This window comes from Colius striatus, chromosome Z, assembly GCF_028858725.1.
Source record: "Colius striatus isolate bColStr4 chromosome Z, bColStr4.1.hap1, whole genome shotgun sequence".
In the NCBI taxonomy this organism is placed as follows: Eukaryota; Metazoa; Chordata; class Aves; order Coliiformes; family Coliidae; genus Colius; species Colius striatus.
Window position 1 is genome coordinate 45,084,681 of NC_084790.1, and position 20,652 is coordinate 45,105,332.

The 20,652-nt window shown below is 37.6% G+C and overlaps 1 protein-coding gene and 1 long non-coding RNA gene across 2 annotated transcripts in view; one reads left to right on the forward strand and one right to left on the reverse strand.

The window, feature by feature from the left end:
* NDUFAF2 (NADH:ubiquinone oxidoreductase complex assembly factor 2) overlaps positions 1-20,652 on the forward strand; it is a 68,950-nt gene that overhangs the window by 42,151 nt on the left and 6,147 nt on the right. Inside the window, exons 2-3 of the mRNA XM_062018410.1 lie at positions 2,965-3,054; positions 11,316-11,356. Of these exons, the coding sequence (XP_061874394.1) occupies positions 2,965-3,054; positions 11,316-11,356 (131 nt within the window). The remainder of the gene's footprint in view (positions 1-2,964; positions 3,055-11,315; positions 11,357-20,652) is intronic.
* On the reverse strand, positions 5,517-6,909 carry LOC133628821 (uncharacterized). The gene is made up of 3 exons (XR_009820867.1): positions 6,841-6,909; positions 5,901-6,025; positions 5,517-5,783 (listed from the first exon to the last, which is right to left on the reverse strand). It is a non-coding gene; the product is annotated as an uncharacterized LOC133628821 (long non-coding RNA).

The window sequence follows — 20,652 nt, forward strand, 5'->3', positions numbered from 1 at the left end:
ACAGGACAAGGTTTAATGGGCACAAGCTAGAGCACAGGAAGTTCCACTTGAACAGGAGAATCTTTCTTTTTGGTGAGGGTAAGGCAGCCCTGGCACAGGCTGCCTAGAGAGGTTGTGGAGGATATGGAAAACTTCCTTCTCTGGAGGTTTTCAAAACCCGCCTGATAATTTAGTTTCTAGGCTCCATAGTCTATAGACAGAGCTGTAGGTATTCAGAAGATAATCCATTGTCATTTGGTACTCTTTCACATTTCACTTTTATTCCCTTGCTGCCTTTGGCTACCCCTTTCTTATGCCAACAGGCTATAACTTCTGTTAAACGATGTTTTTTTCAAGCTTTTAAACAAATTCACTTCAGTTGTCACTCGTTGACTTTCAGATAGATGGAGACAGAAAGGCGTAAAGAAAATATGTTCAGTAAGAAAGTGTTATCAATCCAAAATGTCTAAAAACTATCACAAGCCAAAAGATCTGTCTGTTATTTAGACTTATTGGGCATTTTGCTTACAATGTTGCAAATCTTGGCTACTTCAGCATTTTGTTTGAATGATGTTAGATCTGAGTGTTCTATGTGAGTATTCTGTACATCTGTTAAAGTCTTCCTGAAATAATGTACTTTTTGTTTTATGAGTTATTGGCTATTATTCTTTGAGTATATTGTATTTTATATAATCACAACTTGAAGTTCTGTATTTCTAAGATATAATGGTCACGTGAAACTGAGGTAAATGTTAAAGCTAAAACTGTAAGTAGTTGTTCTTACATAGCTAATTGTAATTGTTTCATATATATATATATATACACTTCCAAGTAAAGTTTCTTGTTTTGCAGTAGTAAAGACCACAGTATTTATTTTAAAACATGGGACTGAATTATTATAAACCAAAATAGTCAATAACTTTACCATTAAAAAACCACTTCTCTAAACTGTAAAAGGTTTCAATTACATCTAAAGAGACTTCAGTGTGATCTTCAATACAAGAGTCAATGTAAATTATTTACAAGTACTGATCTGCCAAAAGAAACCTAGGGGACAAGGCAGTTCAAACAGTTGAAGTTCATTACTGTTGTGTGTGCATCACAAATGCAAAGAGGCTTAAAAGCCACCATTACATACGTCTTATGAAATCTTGCAACGGGATAGAAAGTGATGTATTTTGTTAGAATAGTTAAAAACATTTTATTTGAGAATGCATCAAGATAAAGCATTACTGACAAATCATAATGACAGCAGAAAAATACGCTTCATTACTTCTGCCTATATCACTTTACTCACACTCTTCTACCTGTGTAGGACTGAAATTATGGATCAGTTTTTTAAAAGGCACTGTGCTAACAGTAAAATTTAGTGACTTTGCAACAACAGAGAGCAGTGTTAATTTTGAGACTTATGTAGGATCAGAAATAATTAGGGAGGTCTTCAGCTTTTCTGGATTTTTTTTGTATAGGAAGAAAGTAATTATGTATTTTTGTTTTGCTTTGTAGGTAAAATCTTGAGAAATGGAATTATGCATGGTACTGTTGAAAGGAAATTATTTTAAAGCAATGTATGGCGTATATCTTCAGTATATAAGAATTGTGTGCTTACAAATAAATAAGTGTAAATCATACATAATCTTTCAACAGTGATTGAAAATATCTAATCACAGAATCTTAAGGGTTGGAAGGGACCTTGAAAGATCATGAGGAGTCCAATCCCCCTGCCAGAGCAGGTGCATTGGTATACAGGCATCTCAAGAAGGAAGTTGATCTTGGAGATGACGGTGTGATACACTATTTTCTTTGCCCAGTGGCTTATCTGACAAGTAAAAATGTAGCATTGCTCAAAAATAAAAAGATACTATAAAGCTAAAGCAAATACTTAGAAAAGGGATTTCTGTTTCTATACAAGTTCTTATTTTACTGTATTAAATTCTTAATAGTGAACAATAATGTGTAGTTTAGTTAGTAACCAAAGATGGGTGAGTTGTAACTCCTCTCAGTTTTAAAATAACGTAATTTAAAATACTTTCTGAAAACATACTGAAGGAATGAACTAATTACCTGATTATGAAAGGAAGTATTTTATGCAGACATTTCTTTGTGTTTTCTCAAAGGTCAAATTTCTCCCTGTCAGTCTTCCAGAAAGGGAGGATACTGGGAGAAAAAGCCTGGGGAATGTTGTAGGGATTTTTTTTTCCCCACTTCCTGCTAGGGATGAGGAACTTGCACGTCATCCCAGTATCTGCTAATTTCTCTAATGCTCTTTCTCTGTACAGTTGCATGGTATCTGGCAGTTGAATCTGTAGTGTGCTACACCACCAGTTTAATTTAGATTCTTGTTCTTTTGGAAGAGAGATCTATATGTGGGATGTAAACTCAGATTCTCCACACTGGCTTCCTTTTCAGTATAATGAATGTTCCCTGTCAGAGAATTACCTACTGGATTTTGGTTTTAAACTTAGTTTGCAGGCATATATGAAAAGGCTTACATCCACAGAGCAGTCGCCAGGGACTGGAGGTAATGTGGCTTGACCTCTTTGCAAAGTTGACCATTGAACTTTCAGTGCTGATATTTTGGCTTGATAACAGCATCAGCTTTCTGATTCTCTCACCAGCAATGAGGATACCCAGGTGAAGGAAAATAGTTGAAAGAAAACTGATGGACAGTTCTTCAGAGAAGAGTTCTCAAAGGGAAGGATACACTACAGTGGATAACTGAAATATGTCTGTCATTAGTAATCCAGGTCAACCCTAGAACATGCAGGCTTTTGTTAGTTATTGAAACATTTGAAATTGACATCTGTATGATAATAATTTTCTCTGTATTTTAATCCTTCATTTTTATCCTGTAGATGTCATTGCAGTTTTGTTAACAAGTACAATTCTTTCAAAGCAGTAACATAATCAACAATTTCAATATTATATAGAAGTATATTTAACTGCATTTTTCTTTCTTTCTCTTTTTTTTTATTTTGGCTATAGGGCAGATTATACCAGAGAGAAGATTCGTAGAAGCAGTAAATCGTCAAGCATACCAATATGAAGTGGGTGATTTTCCAATAGAATGGGAAGGTAAATCCTGAATATTTTTATTTATCTCCAGATAATTTTGCCATTGGCTATAGATCCAATAGAAATCAGGGCTTAATAAAATATAAAGAAAGCCTGTATGATCATGACTTTCCCCTACTAAATGTAAAAATACTTGTGCCTGAGGGGGATCTGATAGAATGATGAAAACTAAACGTGTTAAATTTCCTAATTATGCCTTCACTGCACAGTTAATTTGTAGGTCGGTTGAGTTAGTGGTAGCACAGTGATGGAGCTTTCTTTTTACTTTCCTATACTCTTCCCTGCACAATCTTTTAGAGAGTTGATTAACCTGTTAAATTTTTTTCCTGTTTCTACTTATGAAAATTTAAAATATAGAAAGAAATTCAAGAAGGTTAGAGAAGATCCTGAGGATTAACTGAGCAGCCCTTAGAAAAACTGAAAAAGCAGAGAAGTGAGTGTATGTTAGTCCTTGAGGCTTTAGGAGCTCAGGCCTAGTGTAGGGCTAAGTGTAGCTTAAAGTCTAGACTCTGCAATATAAAGAAGGAACTCCTGAAATAGTAGAAAGCCTTTCCATCATTCAGCATGCCTTTTGAGGCGAATAATATGTAGGCATCTCCCAGAAGTTGGTAGGTTTAAATCAAACAAGTTTTAAGCAATATGTAGTTAAACTGAGGAGTTCCTTGACATTGAGTATTCTGCTTCCTGAATTTTTCCTGAGCTCAAAAGATAACTAAGAGATTAGAGAAATGAAAATCCTTCTCGTACACAGACATTGCTGTGGTTTGTCAGTGAGCTGCAAATTAATGGAGGGTACAGTGTTTCCTGAGGAAGTACTGCAATGTACTTGCTTTACCTCATTTTCTTTCATTTGAACTCACTGTTAGCCTCTGAAGGAGGTGATACTGAGCTAGGTGAAAACTTCGGTACCATGATATCCCTTCCTGGAATCAGTAGAGAAATGTGAAATGTTCCCACCTTGCATTTTAGCATTGTCATTACACTGATTCCTGTGATTTTTTTTTTTTGTCAAGTAAAGCTGTATTAACAGCTAAAAGCTTCTCATAAGTGTTTCAACTCTGTTGGTAACATTTGCTCACAGTGTCAACTGCTTCTGTCTTCTACTGCCACAGTACCCCTAGTTGGCTGTCAAGTCTGAATATAGTTGCCTGTGGTTATTGTACTTAGGGAAATGGTCTAGTGGCTGATAGGGCAAGGACAAAGGCTGGACTTGATGATCTTGAAGGTCTCTTCCAGCTGAAACAATTCTATAATTTTATAATTTATCAGTCTGAGATAGCCATATTCTGAAGGAGAGTAGCAGCCATGTATACTTGTCCTCACCAAGTCATCAAGTGCTTGAATGGATATCTACCTAATCCAACTTTCTGAAGGTCTACTTCCTCATCCAGAATTTCTCCAGCCACTGATGGTCACTTTAGATCTATGTGACTGTCATGCACCCACTCTCCATCACAAACTCAAAACGTCAGGTGACTGCTCTCCAGTGAATGAATTCTCATCTAAGACCTAATCCTGCAATCCAGTAGTCTCTACCTGCACTTCAGTGGAATTAACAGGAAACGACAGTCAGAGTCTCAGATGAGTGTGTGATAATCAGCCTTTTACAAAGGGTGTTAGACTGGTTGCTATATGAATCTGTTCCTTAAAACTGCTGGAAATGGTAATAAGCCTGCAGTATATCTCTCTTCAGAAGCCTTTGGATGAATCCAAGTGACTTGACAGTGTGGTGCATGGGAGGGTACAGCTGTTCAGAAAGATGCTTTTGGCAAGCACCAGTCAAGGCTCAGGTACCCTGCAGTATGGACTTGCCATAAAGATGCAGCCGCAGGACCTGAGATGCACTTTTGCAAGGCAAGGCACCTTATTCAGGTTTGTTTTAAAGAAGGCAATTGCCTGTTCCTATTTTTGTGAGCTACATTTACAATTTTAACCCTTAACTTCTTAATCTTTGTAACTGTGTTTTTTTGCTTTGTGAGTTTGTCAGCACCAAATAGAAGAAATTTAAAAAGTAAAGGAAGATTTACAATGTGCAGATAGGTGACAAGACTTTTAAATACTGCATTTCCTTAGCAACAGAAAGAAAAAATACGTGCATCCTTTTTTTCCCCTGGTGCATTCTTTAAGCAGAATGAGGGCGTGTTTCTGACACATACAGTACAGGAATGCCACTAAAAAGGCTAACTGATATCTTTTAGTCCATGGCCAATTTAAACATCACAAGCAAGTATATCACTGTTTGAAAAAACCAAGACTTGTACTTCTGCTGTATAGAGGCTGTTCAAAAAACTATTCTGCTTTTGCTCTGTATTGGTGTGTGAGTTAGGGGTGTGGGATGCTCGGAAGTTCAGTTCACTGCTACATATTTTCTGCCTCTTGTAAAATGAAGAGTACTCAGTGAGCAAGAAATGAGAAAGACTGGAAAAAGTAGAGAACTCAAATGATACTATAGAAGTACGATATTGGAATGGAAAGAGTTTAATACAAGGTTTTTATACAAGCTCTGCTGAAAAGCTCGTTACAGTTTTGCCTCTTTCAGATTATTCTAGAAATTTCCCAGGCCAAGACCTGTGCTGACCTCCAAATCTGCTGTCCAGACTCTTGAAAATTTCCCAGTGTGTTCTCTCTGTGGATGTTGACTTTACAATTCATGCTGTTACAGATGCTGACCATTCCAGCAAATAGTCTAAGACTTTGCAGAAAGATTTCTAAAATCCTTGCAGTTTTCTCTGAACAGTAAAAGACAAGGTTAGAAGGCTGTATAATATTTCTTCTGTATTTTTTTTCTCTTGGAAATTTTGTCGATTTCTAATATTCTAGATCCTCTGTGCTGAGTACATACTTACCTCTCCAGAGGCCTTCTCTGCAGATCCTGTGCATGCATTTTGGTATCTGTGGCCTCTCTACTTCAGTTTTGTCTTGCCTAGCCTTCTCAGATGACCAATGATAGGACAAAGGACAACAGATATAGCTGGAACATAAGAAAAAATTTCTTCGCTAAGAGGGGGATGGAGCACTGGAACAGGCTGCCCAGATGGGTTGTGGAGTCTGCTTCTCTGGGGACATTCAAAACCCACCTGGGCAAGTTCTTTTGTGACCTACTTTAAGTGGTCCTGCTCTGGCAGGGGGGTTGGACTAGATGATCTTTTGAGGTCCCTTCCAGCCCTTGAGATTCTGTTATTCTGTGCTAAAGCTTATGTTGCCTTATTTCCTCTCCTTTTTCTTGGAATCTTCAGGGAGCTGCTTGCATCTGTACTGTCTTTAAAGGTTCTGCCAGGTCTCAGTTTTTTCACTTCTGGATAATCCATGGCCACCCTATTTAAAAGCAGTCATCCCAACACACTTTTCCTCTCTTTGTTTCCCTACATCTGACCGTGTGACTAGACAGGAAACCTCTTGTGATCAAAATTAATACAAATACTGTCCCTGGAAATATTTAAGGGCATGAGTTATCTGAGGAGAACTTGAACAAAACCAAGGACAAGACATTGTGGGAGCAGGCTGTAGTGAAATTTGAAGAGCATCTGAGTTAAATCTCATTGCATACCTAAGACATTCAACTTGGACAGCTGGAAAACTGAGACAGTTTCTAGTGCTATGTTTATCAAGTTATAATCATGTAACTGAGACCAAGTATAAAGCTATCAAGAGAGTAGATAAACTAATCATCCACATTTCAGACCCAGTCTCTGCAAACTGTTTCTCTGATTCTGGAGATGATGTTTGTGTATGAGTCAAAAGAGTTTACTGAAAACAGGGATGACAGCTTATTCCTGACAGGTTTACCTGAAATTTTTCTTCTGAAGGTGTTACTTTTAAGTGTTCCACAGGATTAAATTTCCTAAGGTCTCCAACCTGTGAATTTAATTACCAAAATTCTGAATGTCCATCAAAGGATATGTAAAAATGAAACATGCTTAATATTAAAATTATGGAATCATAATCCCTTATCTTTTCCTTACTGTTAGCTGTTTGTACATGGAAAATTAAATTGATTTTCATTTAAAAAGTCCAAAAGTGTGTTTCCTTTTGTACTTTAGTTTTGAATTTAGAACGTAATCCAATAGGAATATTGCCTGTTTTTATTTAGGTGAAGCCTCATATACTTTACTACAATGTGGGAATGCATGCTTTTCCCTAGGCAGTATTGATGCACATAACAGATGACCTTTCTGTAATGTTAGTTCTGAATGTTCTTCTGCTGTAGAATGTGTCATTTACTTCCTCAGGACACGTCAATAGTAATTCTGAGAGGAGATCCATAATTTTACATACCTACAGAGATTCATGAGATTGCCATGTTTAATGGAGCATTTTGTTGCCCATTTACTCCTAGTCTTGTCTTTATTTATTTATTTATTTATTTATTTTCTCCTGGTAACATTTAGTGATTAATGGGAGTCTTAGCTTTTATGCTCACTTTTATGCTCATTACAGTGTGTTATGTGTTGGTAGGACTCTTAAAGTTCAATGAAAATCTCATACATACTAATAAGAATGCAAATGAGTGCTGATGAAAGAATACAAAGCCTTCAGGTAGGAAATGTCCAGCTATCTAGTGAGATTCCATGTAGACAAAAGTATCATTGCAATGAATACAGAATGCAGAAAGCACCATCCAGTTAAAATTAGAAGCAGCAGCATAATTAGTTTGAAACGGAGGCAATGATTTAATTTGCCAAGGCTTTATAGGGCAGAGAAGAATGTTTTGGTTGTGCTCAGTATTTATGTGTTACTTTCCCTGCCAGATTTAAAACATCTTGGCAAACAATGGTGAGGACAATTTGTTTTGTTAGCACAGTGAACGGAAGTGTTCACGTGGAAATCTTTTCCAGACACTTTAATTAAGTACATGCCATGTATGTATATAGTGTTCAAATAATATCTGATAAAGCACCTGCCTGCTTTTTTTTCCATCAACAAATATTTAACGGTGGTATAAATCTGTTCAGTAATTTAAATCTGCATTGACTAAAAGTGTAGTGGGGAATACAAAAGAAAATAGAAGAGCTTTTCCGTTAGTAAATTGTATACACTGATGACATTTTTCAAAGAGAATGCAAAATGTCTCTATTTTAAGATACCGTTTACTTTTACTGCTAACACAGTTACTACTGAGTTATGTTTTGGATACGTTAATTCTTCCTTTATTTGTTACCGTGAATTTATACTTGAGGTGGTATTATTTTTTTTGAACCTTGTGTTAGATGTTCAAATTATTGTTGATAACTATAAAAAGTTGAAAGGTTTTAAAAATTTTCTATCTGAAAGAGAGCAACCTGAAAAGTCTTCCCTTTCTTCTCCCCACAGACTGAGGACTAGTCAGGTGAATTATTAGAAAAATGTTAAAAGTATAATATACTAAAATAAACCATGATATTTGCTTTGCTTTTAATCTTGTAATGTATCTTTAGCTGTGCTTTACGAAGAATATTTCAGAAATGGATTTGCACAGAGAGCATTTTACATATTAAAGCAAACTGATTTCTTCTTATGACCATGAAGAGATTTTAGTAAATTTTGTTACTGTATTTCTCCCATAGCTACATAGCAATGAAGGAAACTTTCATTAAATAATGATTTTTTTTATGCAGCTCATTATAGATGTTAAAATAAATTTACGTATAGTAATTTGAGAAATCATATCCATTCATCTGGAAGTCATTAATCAAATAACTGCTTAAAAGTCCCATCTGCTTTTGACAGCAAATCTGTTGTAATGGTTATATTTCAGCAGTAGTTTGTAATTGCAGCTTAATTTTGATAGGATTTAAAATTTTAAGAAATTTTCTTTAAGAATCACTAATTGTATTGAGTTGAAGTTAAAATGCATCTGATGTTATAAGAAAATACTGGCAATTTAAAAACAAGGAAGGAATTTGAAGTGCTGAGAGCTGTGGAATTGAAAATACGTCCATGTGATTGAAGCCAGGCATGGCAAGGCAGGGGATGATACTTTGATGAAAATAATCCCTTACATTTTGATGGTTTAATTTTTTTTTAATGAAACATTTTAAACTACTACTTTTCCTTTTCTTTCTCCATCTGTATCTTTTATTGGTCAGTGTCTACTACACGTATATAGTATGTATAGATATATATCCATAATATACCTACTATACCTGACACCTCTACCACTTTCTTGCTTTTCTGGATGATGTTGGAACAGTTGCTAATTAGAGACAAGAATTACTTCTGTCAGGGGAAAAGCTTGTGTGCTATGATTTTCTCTGGTCATTTTGCAAAGAGTGTCAACAAGACTGACAGTTGAGAAGTGGCGGTCATGCCAGTGTAGTCTGTGATTTTTCCAGATTTTGCATTTGGAAATCCTCATAAGATTTAAATGTTCAAAAGTGCTTGCTACAGATACATGCAAAATGTTTTCTAGTTCTATAGATTTAATAGGAAGTCATTTAGATGTATTTTGGATTATCTTAATGTCAATTTTTCCTTTCCAGTAACTTAAAACTTTCCCAGAAGACGTGATGTTAGCTGTTCAGTGCTCGACTGTTAGCCCACGATGGCAAATTCAGGTCTAGTCTTTTTTCAGACTTCAGAAGGCCTCCGAGAAGAACTGTCAGGGACTGCTTTTAAGAAAAGATGTTTCAAAATAGTATTTAAAAGAAAACATTTTAAGAAAGCATCATCCGAAAGTCAAGAAGCAGAAGTTCTTGAACCTTTCTTTGTGTTATTACAGATATTTTACCATTAAGCTTGAGTTCAGGCTGTTGGCCTTGCCATCGCGGCTAAATTCCAAGCTATGTAATGCCTCTCTTAAGTCTAGTCTTACGTTAGCTGGAAGCTGTTCCTCCTAAAACCAGTTTCATAATGTTGCTGAAGCAGTGGTGTTTGTGTTTCACCCTATGTGTAGTTGCATTTTCAGTTGTGAGGGTGACGTTGTGACTCCATGCAGCTTTTAGTGTTCTGGACTTGCTGTCTGACTCATTTTGTGATTCCCCTCGAAATACAGCACAGATGGTATTAGAAAATTAAAATTTGGAGTAGTTCCTTCTTAAGCATTTCTGAAGCTTTATAGAGAGCTCCAGGACAGATACAGGGGTTTGACTGGGTGATAATGAAAATGTCATTTTTGCTCTGATTTTCAAGCACAGTAACAAAAGTCTTAATTATCCATACAAATGTACAAAAGAATGTTTTGCCATGTCTAGGCTCTTGGAACTGGCTTTCCTTATGTTTGTGCTTCTGTTCATAACTGGCCACTTGCATTCTGCTACTCATTCATCTGAGAAATACCAGCAGAAATGACAAATGTCTATGAAACAGATAACCTAATAGCTACCGATTGTATGGGTTGAAAAGGCATAAAAAAATCCTACAATAGCAATACTTCTAAAGAGTCTTGGATATCTCTTTGTCTGCAGTCAAGTAACTAGTTTAAGTAATGCCTGTAATAGTTGGAACTACCTGTAATAATTCATTGACTGAATGAAGCAAGACCCAACAGAGTAGCACTGCTGTGTCTGCAGTGCGTTCCCTTTGGATTGCTACCTGCAATCAGTCTCACACTAAGAATCAGTGCTTACAGTGGGAGGGGGCATAAATCTGTAGATTTTGCTTCATTGTGGAAAACCTGAGCCACAGGGCAATGATTGTGGCTATTGCTTACATTCCCCTGCTGCCTTTCCCGGCATGAATTGAGTAGGATGGAGGGAGCCATCGCTGGGTTTCAGTACCTCTCCCTCGATGCAGTGGGTAGTCCCACACAGCCATAGGACACAGCGTGTTCAAGGCTCTGAAGCCCCTCAGTATTGTAAAGGAATCCTAGTCGGCACAAACATGAACAGATTTTTTACTTCAACAATGCCTGAGGCATATACAGGAACCCCTTTTCTCCAGAGGAGACTGAAGCTTTTCATACTTTCCAGCAGTTGTCATTTTCTCAGGGTGACGCTGTCTGTGTAGCAAGCTCAACAGCAGGCCTGGACCATGAGCCCTGCTTCCTAGGCCCTATTTGGGTACCCAAAGTGGTACATAAACTGTGCCCAAGCTTTCCTCACAGTGGTGATTGCATTTATTTATTTATTTATTTCCCTCTTTCCTTCTGTGAAGACTGAGAGTATTGACACAGGAAACAACATCTTGGATCTTAATGTTTTGGGATATGATACGGCTTGCTAGATCGTGACAAATTCTGTTGTAATTTTTTATCTAAAAGTTTCCTCTCTGTTAAAAATTCATTATAATTTTGAGTTTTAATACTTCCTGTGATCTTTGAAATTTGATTTTTATTTCTTTTGCAGCATGGATAAGGAAAAAAAGAAAGGATCCACCCACTATCGAGGTGAGAGAGATGAAATGTCTTTAAATTTTCAGTTGTTGTCATCAAACTGCAATGATTAGTTTATAATGTACTCACTTGTCTAATAATTTCATAGAATCATAGAATTGTTTCAGTTGGAAAAGACTTTTGAGATCATCAAATCCAACTGTTAAACAAACACTGCCAAGCGCATCACCAAACCATATCCCTCAGCACCTCATCTTTGCATCTTGAGTATCTCCAGGGATGGTGACTCCACCATCTCCCTGGACAGCCCATTGCAATGCTGAAAAACCGTCTTGGTGGAAAAGTTCTTCCCAATGTCCAGTCTAAACCTGCCCTGTCACAAGCTGAGACTATTTACTCCTGTCCCATCATTCATTCGTCCCTTTTGAGGGAGAATTTAGTATGTTGCTTGCCTTTTCATGAAATTGCACACAGATTAGATATCTAACACTTAGGAAAAAGAGGAACAAATGGAAATATAAACTCTAATGTTCTTTAGCTGTTCCTTTTATCTACATGATTTCTTTAAGTTGATCTGTGTAGGTTCTTCAAGATGATCATGGCCATTCAAGAGGTTCTTTAGTAATTTCAGAATTAATTTAATTACTTTTTAAAAAATAGGTTCTCTATGTATAAATGCAAGTTTTTTCATAGTAGTTGATATTAAAATACAGGTTTCAAATCCAGTTGCCAGTGAATTCACCAATACAGGAAAACAAATTGCATTAACATTTTACAACACTAATGAGATGGAAGAGTTGCAGCCATGACTTTTTCCATAAGTAGTTTCCAAAGGAAAGAAGCAGCAAGATATCCTACAGTCTTTAATGCTGATGACTTGGTAAAGGGTGGAACAAGTTTAACTGTTTATGTGTACGGATGCATATACATACACTACTTGCCCTGGACTTGTATTACAAGTTGTTAAGCATCAACTAGGAACGAGTGAGTAGAGAGGCATGGTTTACTAGGGAAGATTCAAACTGACTCCCACAGAGGCAGATACTTGACTTGCATCAGTAGAATTAGTTGTGTTCAACTGTGTTGAATTAATTGAAGCTCTGTTGTCATGCTGTAGCCAAAGATGTGGTCACTGCGATCATCTAGAATGTACTAGTCTGTAAGTTGTCTAGCCTTCCTGTGTGTTGAGGTGACTTGGGGAAGTGTGTCAGCTGATGTTTATGATCCATAACTCATTGGAATGAGCTCACATGCAACTTAAAGCTTTTCCACCAGTTCACTCTGGCTCTGGGAACCTTATCAATGCTTGTAAAAACCCGAAAGGCTGGTGTTGAGAGGATGGAGTGAGTATTTTTTTCTGTAGTGCCCAGTGACAGACAGGACATGGGGTAATGGGCACAAGCTAGAGCACAGAAAGTTCCACTTGAACATGAGCAGAAACTTCTTTCCTGTAAGGATGAGGGAGCCCTGGGAGGTTGCGGAGTCTCCTTCAGTGGAGGTTTCCAAACCCAGCTGGACACATTCCTATATGGCTTGATCGAAGTGGACTTGTCTTAGCAGGGGGTTAGACTGGATGATCTCTAGAGGTCTGTTTCAACCCTGACTGTTCTATGAATCTGTTTTACACTTGCCACTGAGATTGTAGAGCTATAATAAACCCAGGAATGGAAGAAGTTTAACTTAAATTTATCCTCAAAGCTTTTAAGGACTTAAAGCAAATAATCACCCCTTTCTTTGCATTAACATTCAGGGAAGTAGTAAATGTGATTTTAATTTTTTTTTTTTCTTTTACCTGCCCTCCTTATCCTAGTTGCTTTTGCAGAGTTGATACCACAGCAGTTGTTCTTCCTAAGCTTGGATTGATCTCCTTTTAAGTATTTCTGATCACACTAACTGTATACATACACCTTGTATTGTGGAAATTACTAGTCATGTGATACTGAAAGACGGGAGGTGTTGCATGTCATTTTGTCCTGTCATTTCCAGACTGCCATGATAATTGTGCTAAGATAAATCTGCACCAGAGAATGTGGGCAGCTTGGGTTTGGTATTGGTGCAATAAAGCTCCTCCTGGCACAAGAGGTATTGGATCTATTTCAAAATAGGAGTGCAAGGAGTCTACAGGTGAGACAACTGTGCATCAGTTGTCTTCTAGATATTTTACCTTCCTGAAAAAGCAATTTATGGAGAATAAAAGATTATTGGGAGTAATGTTACATTCAGAGTTCCAGGACTGCTTATACCTTCAGCTTCATGAGATAATAGATTTGGAAAACAATTTAGAATCCCAGAATTTACCTGCAGGTCTGTGCATTGACCTTATCAGAGCAGAATTGATATACTAGGAATTTGAAAAGTAGAGATCTTTTAACTAAACTCTAAATTATTTTTGTCCTGTAAAAGAAAAGGTAGTTCAAACAGATGTATGTTAAAAATTCTTGCCAATATTTTAAAAATAATGCTGCAGTTGCATTTTAAAATATGATAGTACAGCTTGATTTTTTTTTCCCTGCATTACTGTATGTAATGTATGATCTACGTTTCTTGTTATTTGAAACATTTATACCACAGTATCTTTATAAATAAAACTATCCTAGTCAAGTGCATATAAAACACTATTTGGTTCCTATTTGTAGGACTGATGGGCTTTAGCGTTTTAGCTACATAAATAGCAGCATTACTGGCTACTACTCTGTATTATATTCCTTTTTTTGACAGTAATGGTGATATGGTTAACTGCTGTTTGACAGCTGTGGAACGAGGGAATATCTCTGACCATATTTCATGTTGAAACCCACTATAACAAATCTCCTTGTTCTTTCATGTTTCTCGTGAGACTAGACTATTTCTGAAAAAGGATGCAAATCACACAAATTTTGCATTTTAGCTTAGTGACATTTTACTGTCAACATCATATTGTAAGACCACAGAAGAGTGCTACAGTTCCTAAAACATAAGTTACTGGAACTGTGCCTGTGTTTCGAACTTTGTGGTCTGAAACACCTTTTTTTTTTTTTATGGCATTCCATTTTTTCTTGTCATTTGTCCATCTCTCTCTTTCTTTCTCTTTCTTTCTCTTTCTTTCTTTCTTTCATTCTTTCTTTCTTTTCTTTCTTTCTTTCTTTCTTTCTTATGTAAAATTACATACATTAAATTATATTACAGTTTCTTTTTCTCTCCTATACTCTATTTGTCTACCATCTCCCTTTGTATTGTGTGTTTGAATTTTTTAGATTGTTCAAACTTGTCTTTATTCAGCTGTCATCTGTGGGTGATAGAGGTTGCCAGACTACTCTGGCCCTCAAGTCTCTTGATGAGCTCTGTGATCAAACTCTAAAATACTCTGGAGATATGGCTTCACAAATCAACTGGATCTTACTCATCTTTTTGATAAGCACTAATGACCACATTTTGGGAACCAATGCTATAGGCCAACAAAATGCAATTCATGACCATTGTGATGTGTCAGGCACTTAAATGAGAATGAATGTGAGTTGTCCTTCCTTACACTGGTCAGGGTAGCTGGGTCATGTCACTAGTTAAGGCTGTTCTTTATTCCACATATATCTAACTGATCTTTGTTTTGTTTCCATTAGAAAGCTTTCCTTTTCAGAAATTGCTTTACATCTCTTTTTCTATAGATTCATTTTTTTACAGAGAAGAATATTCCAGTGACTTCACAAGACAACTTGATCAGTATTAAGTGTGCAGCTGTACATAATATTTTAACCAACTGATTACAAAACAAGTGATGAACAATTAAGTAGACTATTACATTTCTTTATGAGGTATATAGAAAACTAGATGTATATAGTATGTTTTTGAGCAAATAGGATACATTTCCTATTTCACTGCCTAGAGACCTTAATGTTTTAAATTAACAAAAATATTTTAACGGCTACAAATATTGAAATACTTTAAATCAAATGCTGTTTTTGTGGAAGTAGATGTAATAGTTAATCACTATAAACTTGTTTATCACTATAAACTATGTGCACTTTACATGCAAATTAGTTTACCTGCTAAGCATTAATGTTGTTGGAATTTATTAACAAAAGTCGTTTTATTGTAATGATGTTCCATCCATGCAAATTATTTATTTTAAGAGACTGTTCCCATCCATTCTTGGAGCCATAGTCTGCTTTCTGTATGGCTTATCAACTAGACTGTAAGATAAAAGTAAACATGCTGCCTTGCATATGCTCCTGCCTCCCAATTTTTCTTCTGGCTACAGATTTCACTTCTGACATAAAACATGTTACCTATATATTTTGCATTTTTCACGTCTTAGTTGTGAAAGTAAGAAAATATGCACTTGTGAGTCAGGGGGAAAATCCTTCTCTTTAGGACTTTATTTTGGGGACTTATGTTGCAATTCCATTACTAAAGCGGAACTTCTCAAAGTGTAAAAACTGTTGAACAATGTAACACTCACAGAACCACTGCAGATATGTCTCAGTCTTTTACGTACGTTCATCAATTTCAGGCCTAGTTCTACAGATAAGAACTTCTCAAAATTTCTCAGCACTTTGTTGACAGGCAACTTTGCATGGCATTCACAAGCATTACTGCATTCTACATCACCCGTTTTCATTCTGGGTTACGTTTCCTTAAAAAAATAAAAAGCTTTGTTTAAAATTTGAGATCATGTTATGTGAATATATTAAAAATACTAATGGAAGAAATTGTGATTTTTCTGCTGATTCAGGTCCTAATTGAGTTAGTGACTGGATGCATAGGACACTTGTGAGCTTTGGTTATGGTGCCTGTTTCAGAGGAGTATCAGCCTCTCTTATCTGTTTCTTATCTTTATTGAATCAGTGGATATGTATGTACCACATAGTTTTCTCCCACATAGATAGTGGGAGTCATATAAAAATTGGTTTAAGTATCTTGTATCGAGCTTGTAAAACTGGAATGAACTAAGGGGCATATTTTTAAGGATGTAATAAACCTTAAAATAACAGGCATATAGGGAGTTTTTAAGCCTAGCTTCTATTTGTTTTCTTTAGAACTTCTAATTTCAGAGGGCATCAATTTATAGGGTCTTTTAAAGAATCCTACTGTCTGTAACATGAGGTACCTGTATGTATTTAGAAATATAACACTTACTTTTCCCTCATAACAGACCTTGTAGCTATGCACTACTTCTGGCAGTGTGCTGAGGCTCAAGAGTGTCTCAGTGTCTTGATGTTATTGATGGTCTTACCTGTAGAATGGAGAGAGAAAAAAAGATACAGGCTGTCTTGGGGTGCGAGAAAATGCACGAGAGAAAAATAGAGAAGGTTATCATGACAATGCCTAGAGAAACTGGTATGGAGAAGAATGTGGTTTATCTGTGTTGTGGTTTGGCTCAGCTAGCACAGCAGCACCACGACAGTCTCTCTCTCGGTGCCCCCATTCACCCGCACCCTCATTAGAATGGCAGAGGCCCCAGAGAAATGGGAGTAAAAAGATAAGCAAGGTGGTTGTGGGTTAAGACAAGTGCAAGGAGGGCTCAATGCCAGTTATAGTTCTGGGCAAAACAGACTCCAGTACTTGACTTAGAGAGGAGAGTAGGAGAGTTTATTCCACAAGAAACAGAACAGAATAAAAACAAAAAGGGAGTAGGATGATGAGAAAATGACAACCAGCACTTTAAGATCTCCCTCCCCCATCCCTCCTTTCTTCCCAGGCCCAGCTCTCTGCTCCCGATATCTCTACCTCCTCCCCCAACAGCTCAGGGGGGCAGGGATGGGGGATGTGGTCAGTCTCTCACAGATGAGCTCTGCCACTTCTGTCTTCTCAGATGAGGATGACTCCTGGCATTCTTCCCCTGCTCCAACATGGGGTTCCTCCCCTGGGACACAGTCCATAACTCCTCTGGTGGGGTTGTTCCCAGCAGCTGCGACTTCTGCCGATACAGGGTCCCTCACACGGGACGCAGTCCTTGGTGAATATCTCTGGCGTGGATTCTTCACCACAGCTGCAGTTTCTGCAGTTACAGGGTCGCTCTCTCGGGATGAGGCCTCTTCTGGGCATAAGTTTAATGAGCTGCTTTGTCGTGGGTTCCTCCCCACAGTTACAGCTGTGGATATTGGGTCCCTTCCTTGGGACACGGCCTGCTCCGGCCATAGTGATAAAGGGTCCCTCCTTTGGGACACGGCCTCTTCCAGCCATAGTTTTAAAGAAGAAAATCACTGCCCCTGTCTCGGGGTCTGCAGTGAAGTGGTTGGGTCCCTCCCATGGGACATGGCCTCCTCCAGCCATAGTCACTGTCCCTGGCTCAGGGCCTTTAATGAAGTGAATTGCTGCCCCTGGTCTGGGGCCAGCTTTAGCAAAATGAGTCTCTGCCCCTGATATGGGGTCATTATCAAAATGAGTCTCTACCTCCGATGTGGGGTCTTCAAAGAAATGAAAATAAATCTCAGCTTCACCAGTTCTCTCCATAGAATGCAGGGGAGTCTCTGCTCCAGCACACCTCCTCCTCTCTTTCATCACTGACCTTGGAGTCCGCATGGTTGTTTCTCTCACTGTTCCTACTCCTTGCACCACCACCAGCCAGAAGAAGAAGAAGGGGCAGAAGAAGGAAGAAGATGGAGGAAGATGGAGGAAGAAACCTCCTCTTCCAGCTTCTTCTTAAAAGTGATCGTGGAGGTGTCTAATTGGCTCAGCCGCAGAAGTGGGTCTGGCTCAGAGCTGGGGAGAGTTGTGAGCAACTTCTTGCAGGAGCCATCTTTACAGCCCCTTCCCCCTTACCAGAAAAGGCTGGCATGTCAAACCATGCCAATCTCTTAACCTGCTAATGTGATAACCTACAATTATTGGATGTGTACCTGTAGTAACAGTAGTCTGGGAACACAGAACTTTTCTTATTAGAAGTCACGTCACTTAAGCTAGATGCTGCTTCCTCTGTAGAGCACACAGGACTATGTTGCTGTAGGTGTTCTCAGCTTGAATTGATACCTCACTGTTGCCTTGTATGCATGTGCATGTGTATTCATATTTCATGGGAAATAAAGCAGAATTGCATGTTCCTTTAATTAGTGTCAAGAGCCTGAGAGTAGTTTGAAATAGAAACCCACTGTAAATGAGTGCTTTTCATATGCATTATGTAGTTGTTACGCTGTAATAAAACTCAGTGGCTTCTGAATTGCACAGTTGGATAGAAGGTGAAATGTTAAAAAAGGAAACTTTTTGTGACAGCTCCTATCTTCTTCTGAGCTATTTCTAGCATGTCCATAATTATCTGTTTTGACAACTTCCTTGTCACAAGAGGAAAAATTGTATTTCAGTGAGTTGTAATAAGCGTAAGGTTTCGATGATTGTTTCCCCCTCTTCCTCACCCCAAATGATAATAATAAACTATGATCTTTTAAAGTTTTTCTCTCATTCTTCTCAGTTTTGAAGTATGGGTGCACGTCAGCCTCCATCAAAGAATATCAAGGCACTAATTTGTCCCATTACTGCTACTCTGCTACTCCTCTCTGTGTGGAAGGAAGTGCATGGAGCCTTGGCTCTATCTTCTAATTCACTGCCTTCATTGTCAGCACAGCTGAACAGGGGTGGAACTCCTGTACCAGGAAAAGGGCTGGTACAGATTACATCATACGTAGACTAAGAGGAAAGCAAGAACCAGACTGGGACTGAGTCACAGCTTCAGTTCCTTGTTTGCTCTGTGGGCATTAAGGCTGCACATGACCTCTGTTCAGGGTGGAGTGCAGTGGTGCCAGGCTAATTTGTGATTTTTGCTGCTTCTACAGTTTCATCCATGATCTTGTTACAATTCTGTACAAAAATTGTTGCAGTATTATAGAAATAATTTAGGCACAAACCCAGACCGACTCCATGTGTTGCCAACATGCTTTACACTCTTGCATCTGTGCCTTCTCTCTTCCTTTTGCTTGTTATTATGTGTTCTTGCAAAATGCGTATCTGCTACACTGTGGTGCCCTGGAGACTATGTCAGCTTTTACTAGAGACTCTGTCACTCAGAAGTAACAATATAGTAATTTAGTAACAGTTAGCATTGCTTCTCTATAGATATGATTTAAACAACAGTTGCTGTGAGTTAGAATATAACTGATTTAGTTTGGTAGTAAATGTGATATTAACACTGTACTTAATACTAAATATTGGATTGTCATCAAAGCATGTATTGGTAATCATTATATTGGTTCAACACTTACACATTAATTGTGGAGTGCTTTAAACCTTAATCACAATTTTTATGCTGTTACTAATTCATTCTAAAGAATTGGTGCACCTATCATTTACACGATTAGGAACCCAAAACGCACAACCTTAATCTAGAGTGAACTGTAACAGATGATCCAAAGGAGCTACTTTTCCCTTACAATGGCATGGGAGCCAGAGTTTCTCCTTTCTACAACCCATGGTACCATTCTAAAACAGCAGCTATGTTAGTTTATTGTTAGTTAATTTATATGTTAGTTAATTGTTTAGATAAGTTATCTGATTTATGTTCAAAAGTCTAAAAAGCAGTTCTAGAAAGCCTAGACACCAAGAGATGCCATAAATTGTGATGTAACCAACAAAGATAATTAGTATCAGTTTATTTTGAATCGTACAGGGTACATCCTTCTAAGAAAATCACACTGAACGCACAGAACACAGTGCATATTTTTAAATCGCAGCTGATCAGACATTTGCTCAAAATCTAAACCACAATAAAGCCAATCTTAGATTGATTTGGCTGATATTGTCAATTGATTAAAGATACTTAGCATGTATGTTCTTTAAAAAATTAGCAGTCAGTTGGCTCAGCATTTGATGAAAGAAAGTATTTCAGCAAAGCCAAATACAGCTTTCTAATTGAAACTGCTCCTTTGTTTTTACCATGCATTGGCACAGTACTTTATTTATACCACATTATGTCTTCTTCCCAACCTGGCACTGCTGAGCTCATGCTCAGTTGCTGAGTTAACAAAACCTGCCATGAATCGGAACATTTAGTGCTTCCCAGTGATCAAGTCCTCTCCCTGCCTCCTACTCTTGAAATGTGGTCTAATGTCCAAGTATTTAATCTTACCAATCTCCAACTGGAAATTGGAGTTTAGCTAACCAGTTTGGCATTAGCATAAAAACAGATAAATTGGCTTAATTCTTGCACTTTGCTGGACTTTTACTTAATTTGTCAGTGAAGATAAAACTCTGATTATGTTAAATTGTCTTACAACAATCAATTTTTAAAACACTGTTCCAAACTGGATTTTTTACTTGTCATTTGTCTTTTTATAAAAGAACGCTGCATTCCAGATCTTCAGCATACAAAACAGGCCTTCCCGTACAGCCTGGTAGGCACTGAGAGACCTTTGACTAGAGACAAACTTCTGATTTTTTCTACTTCT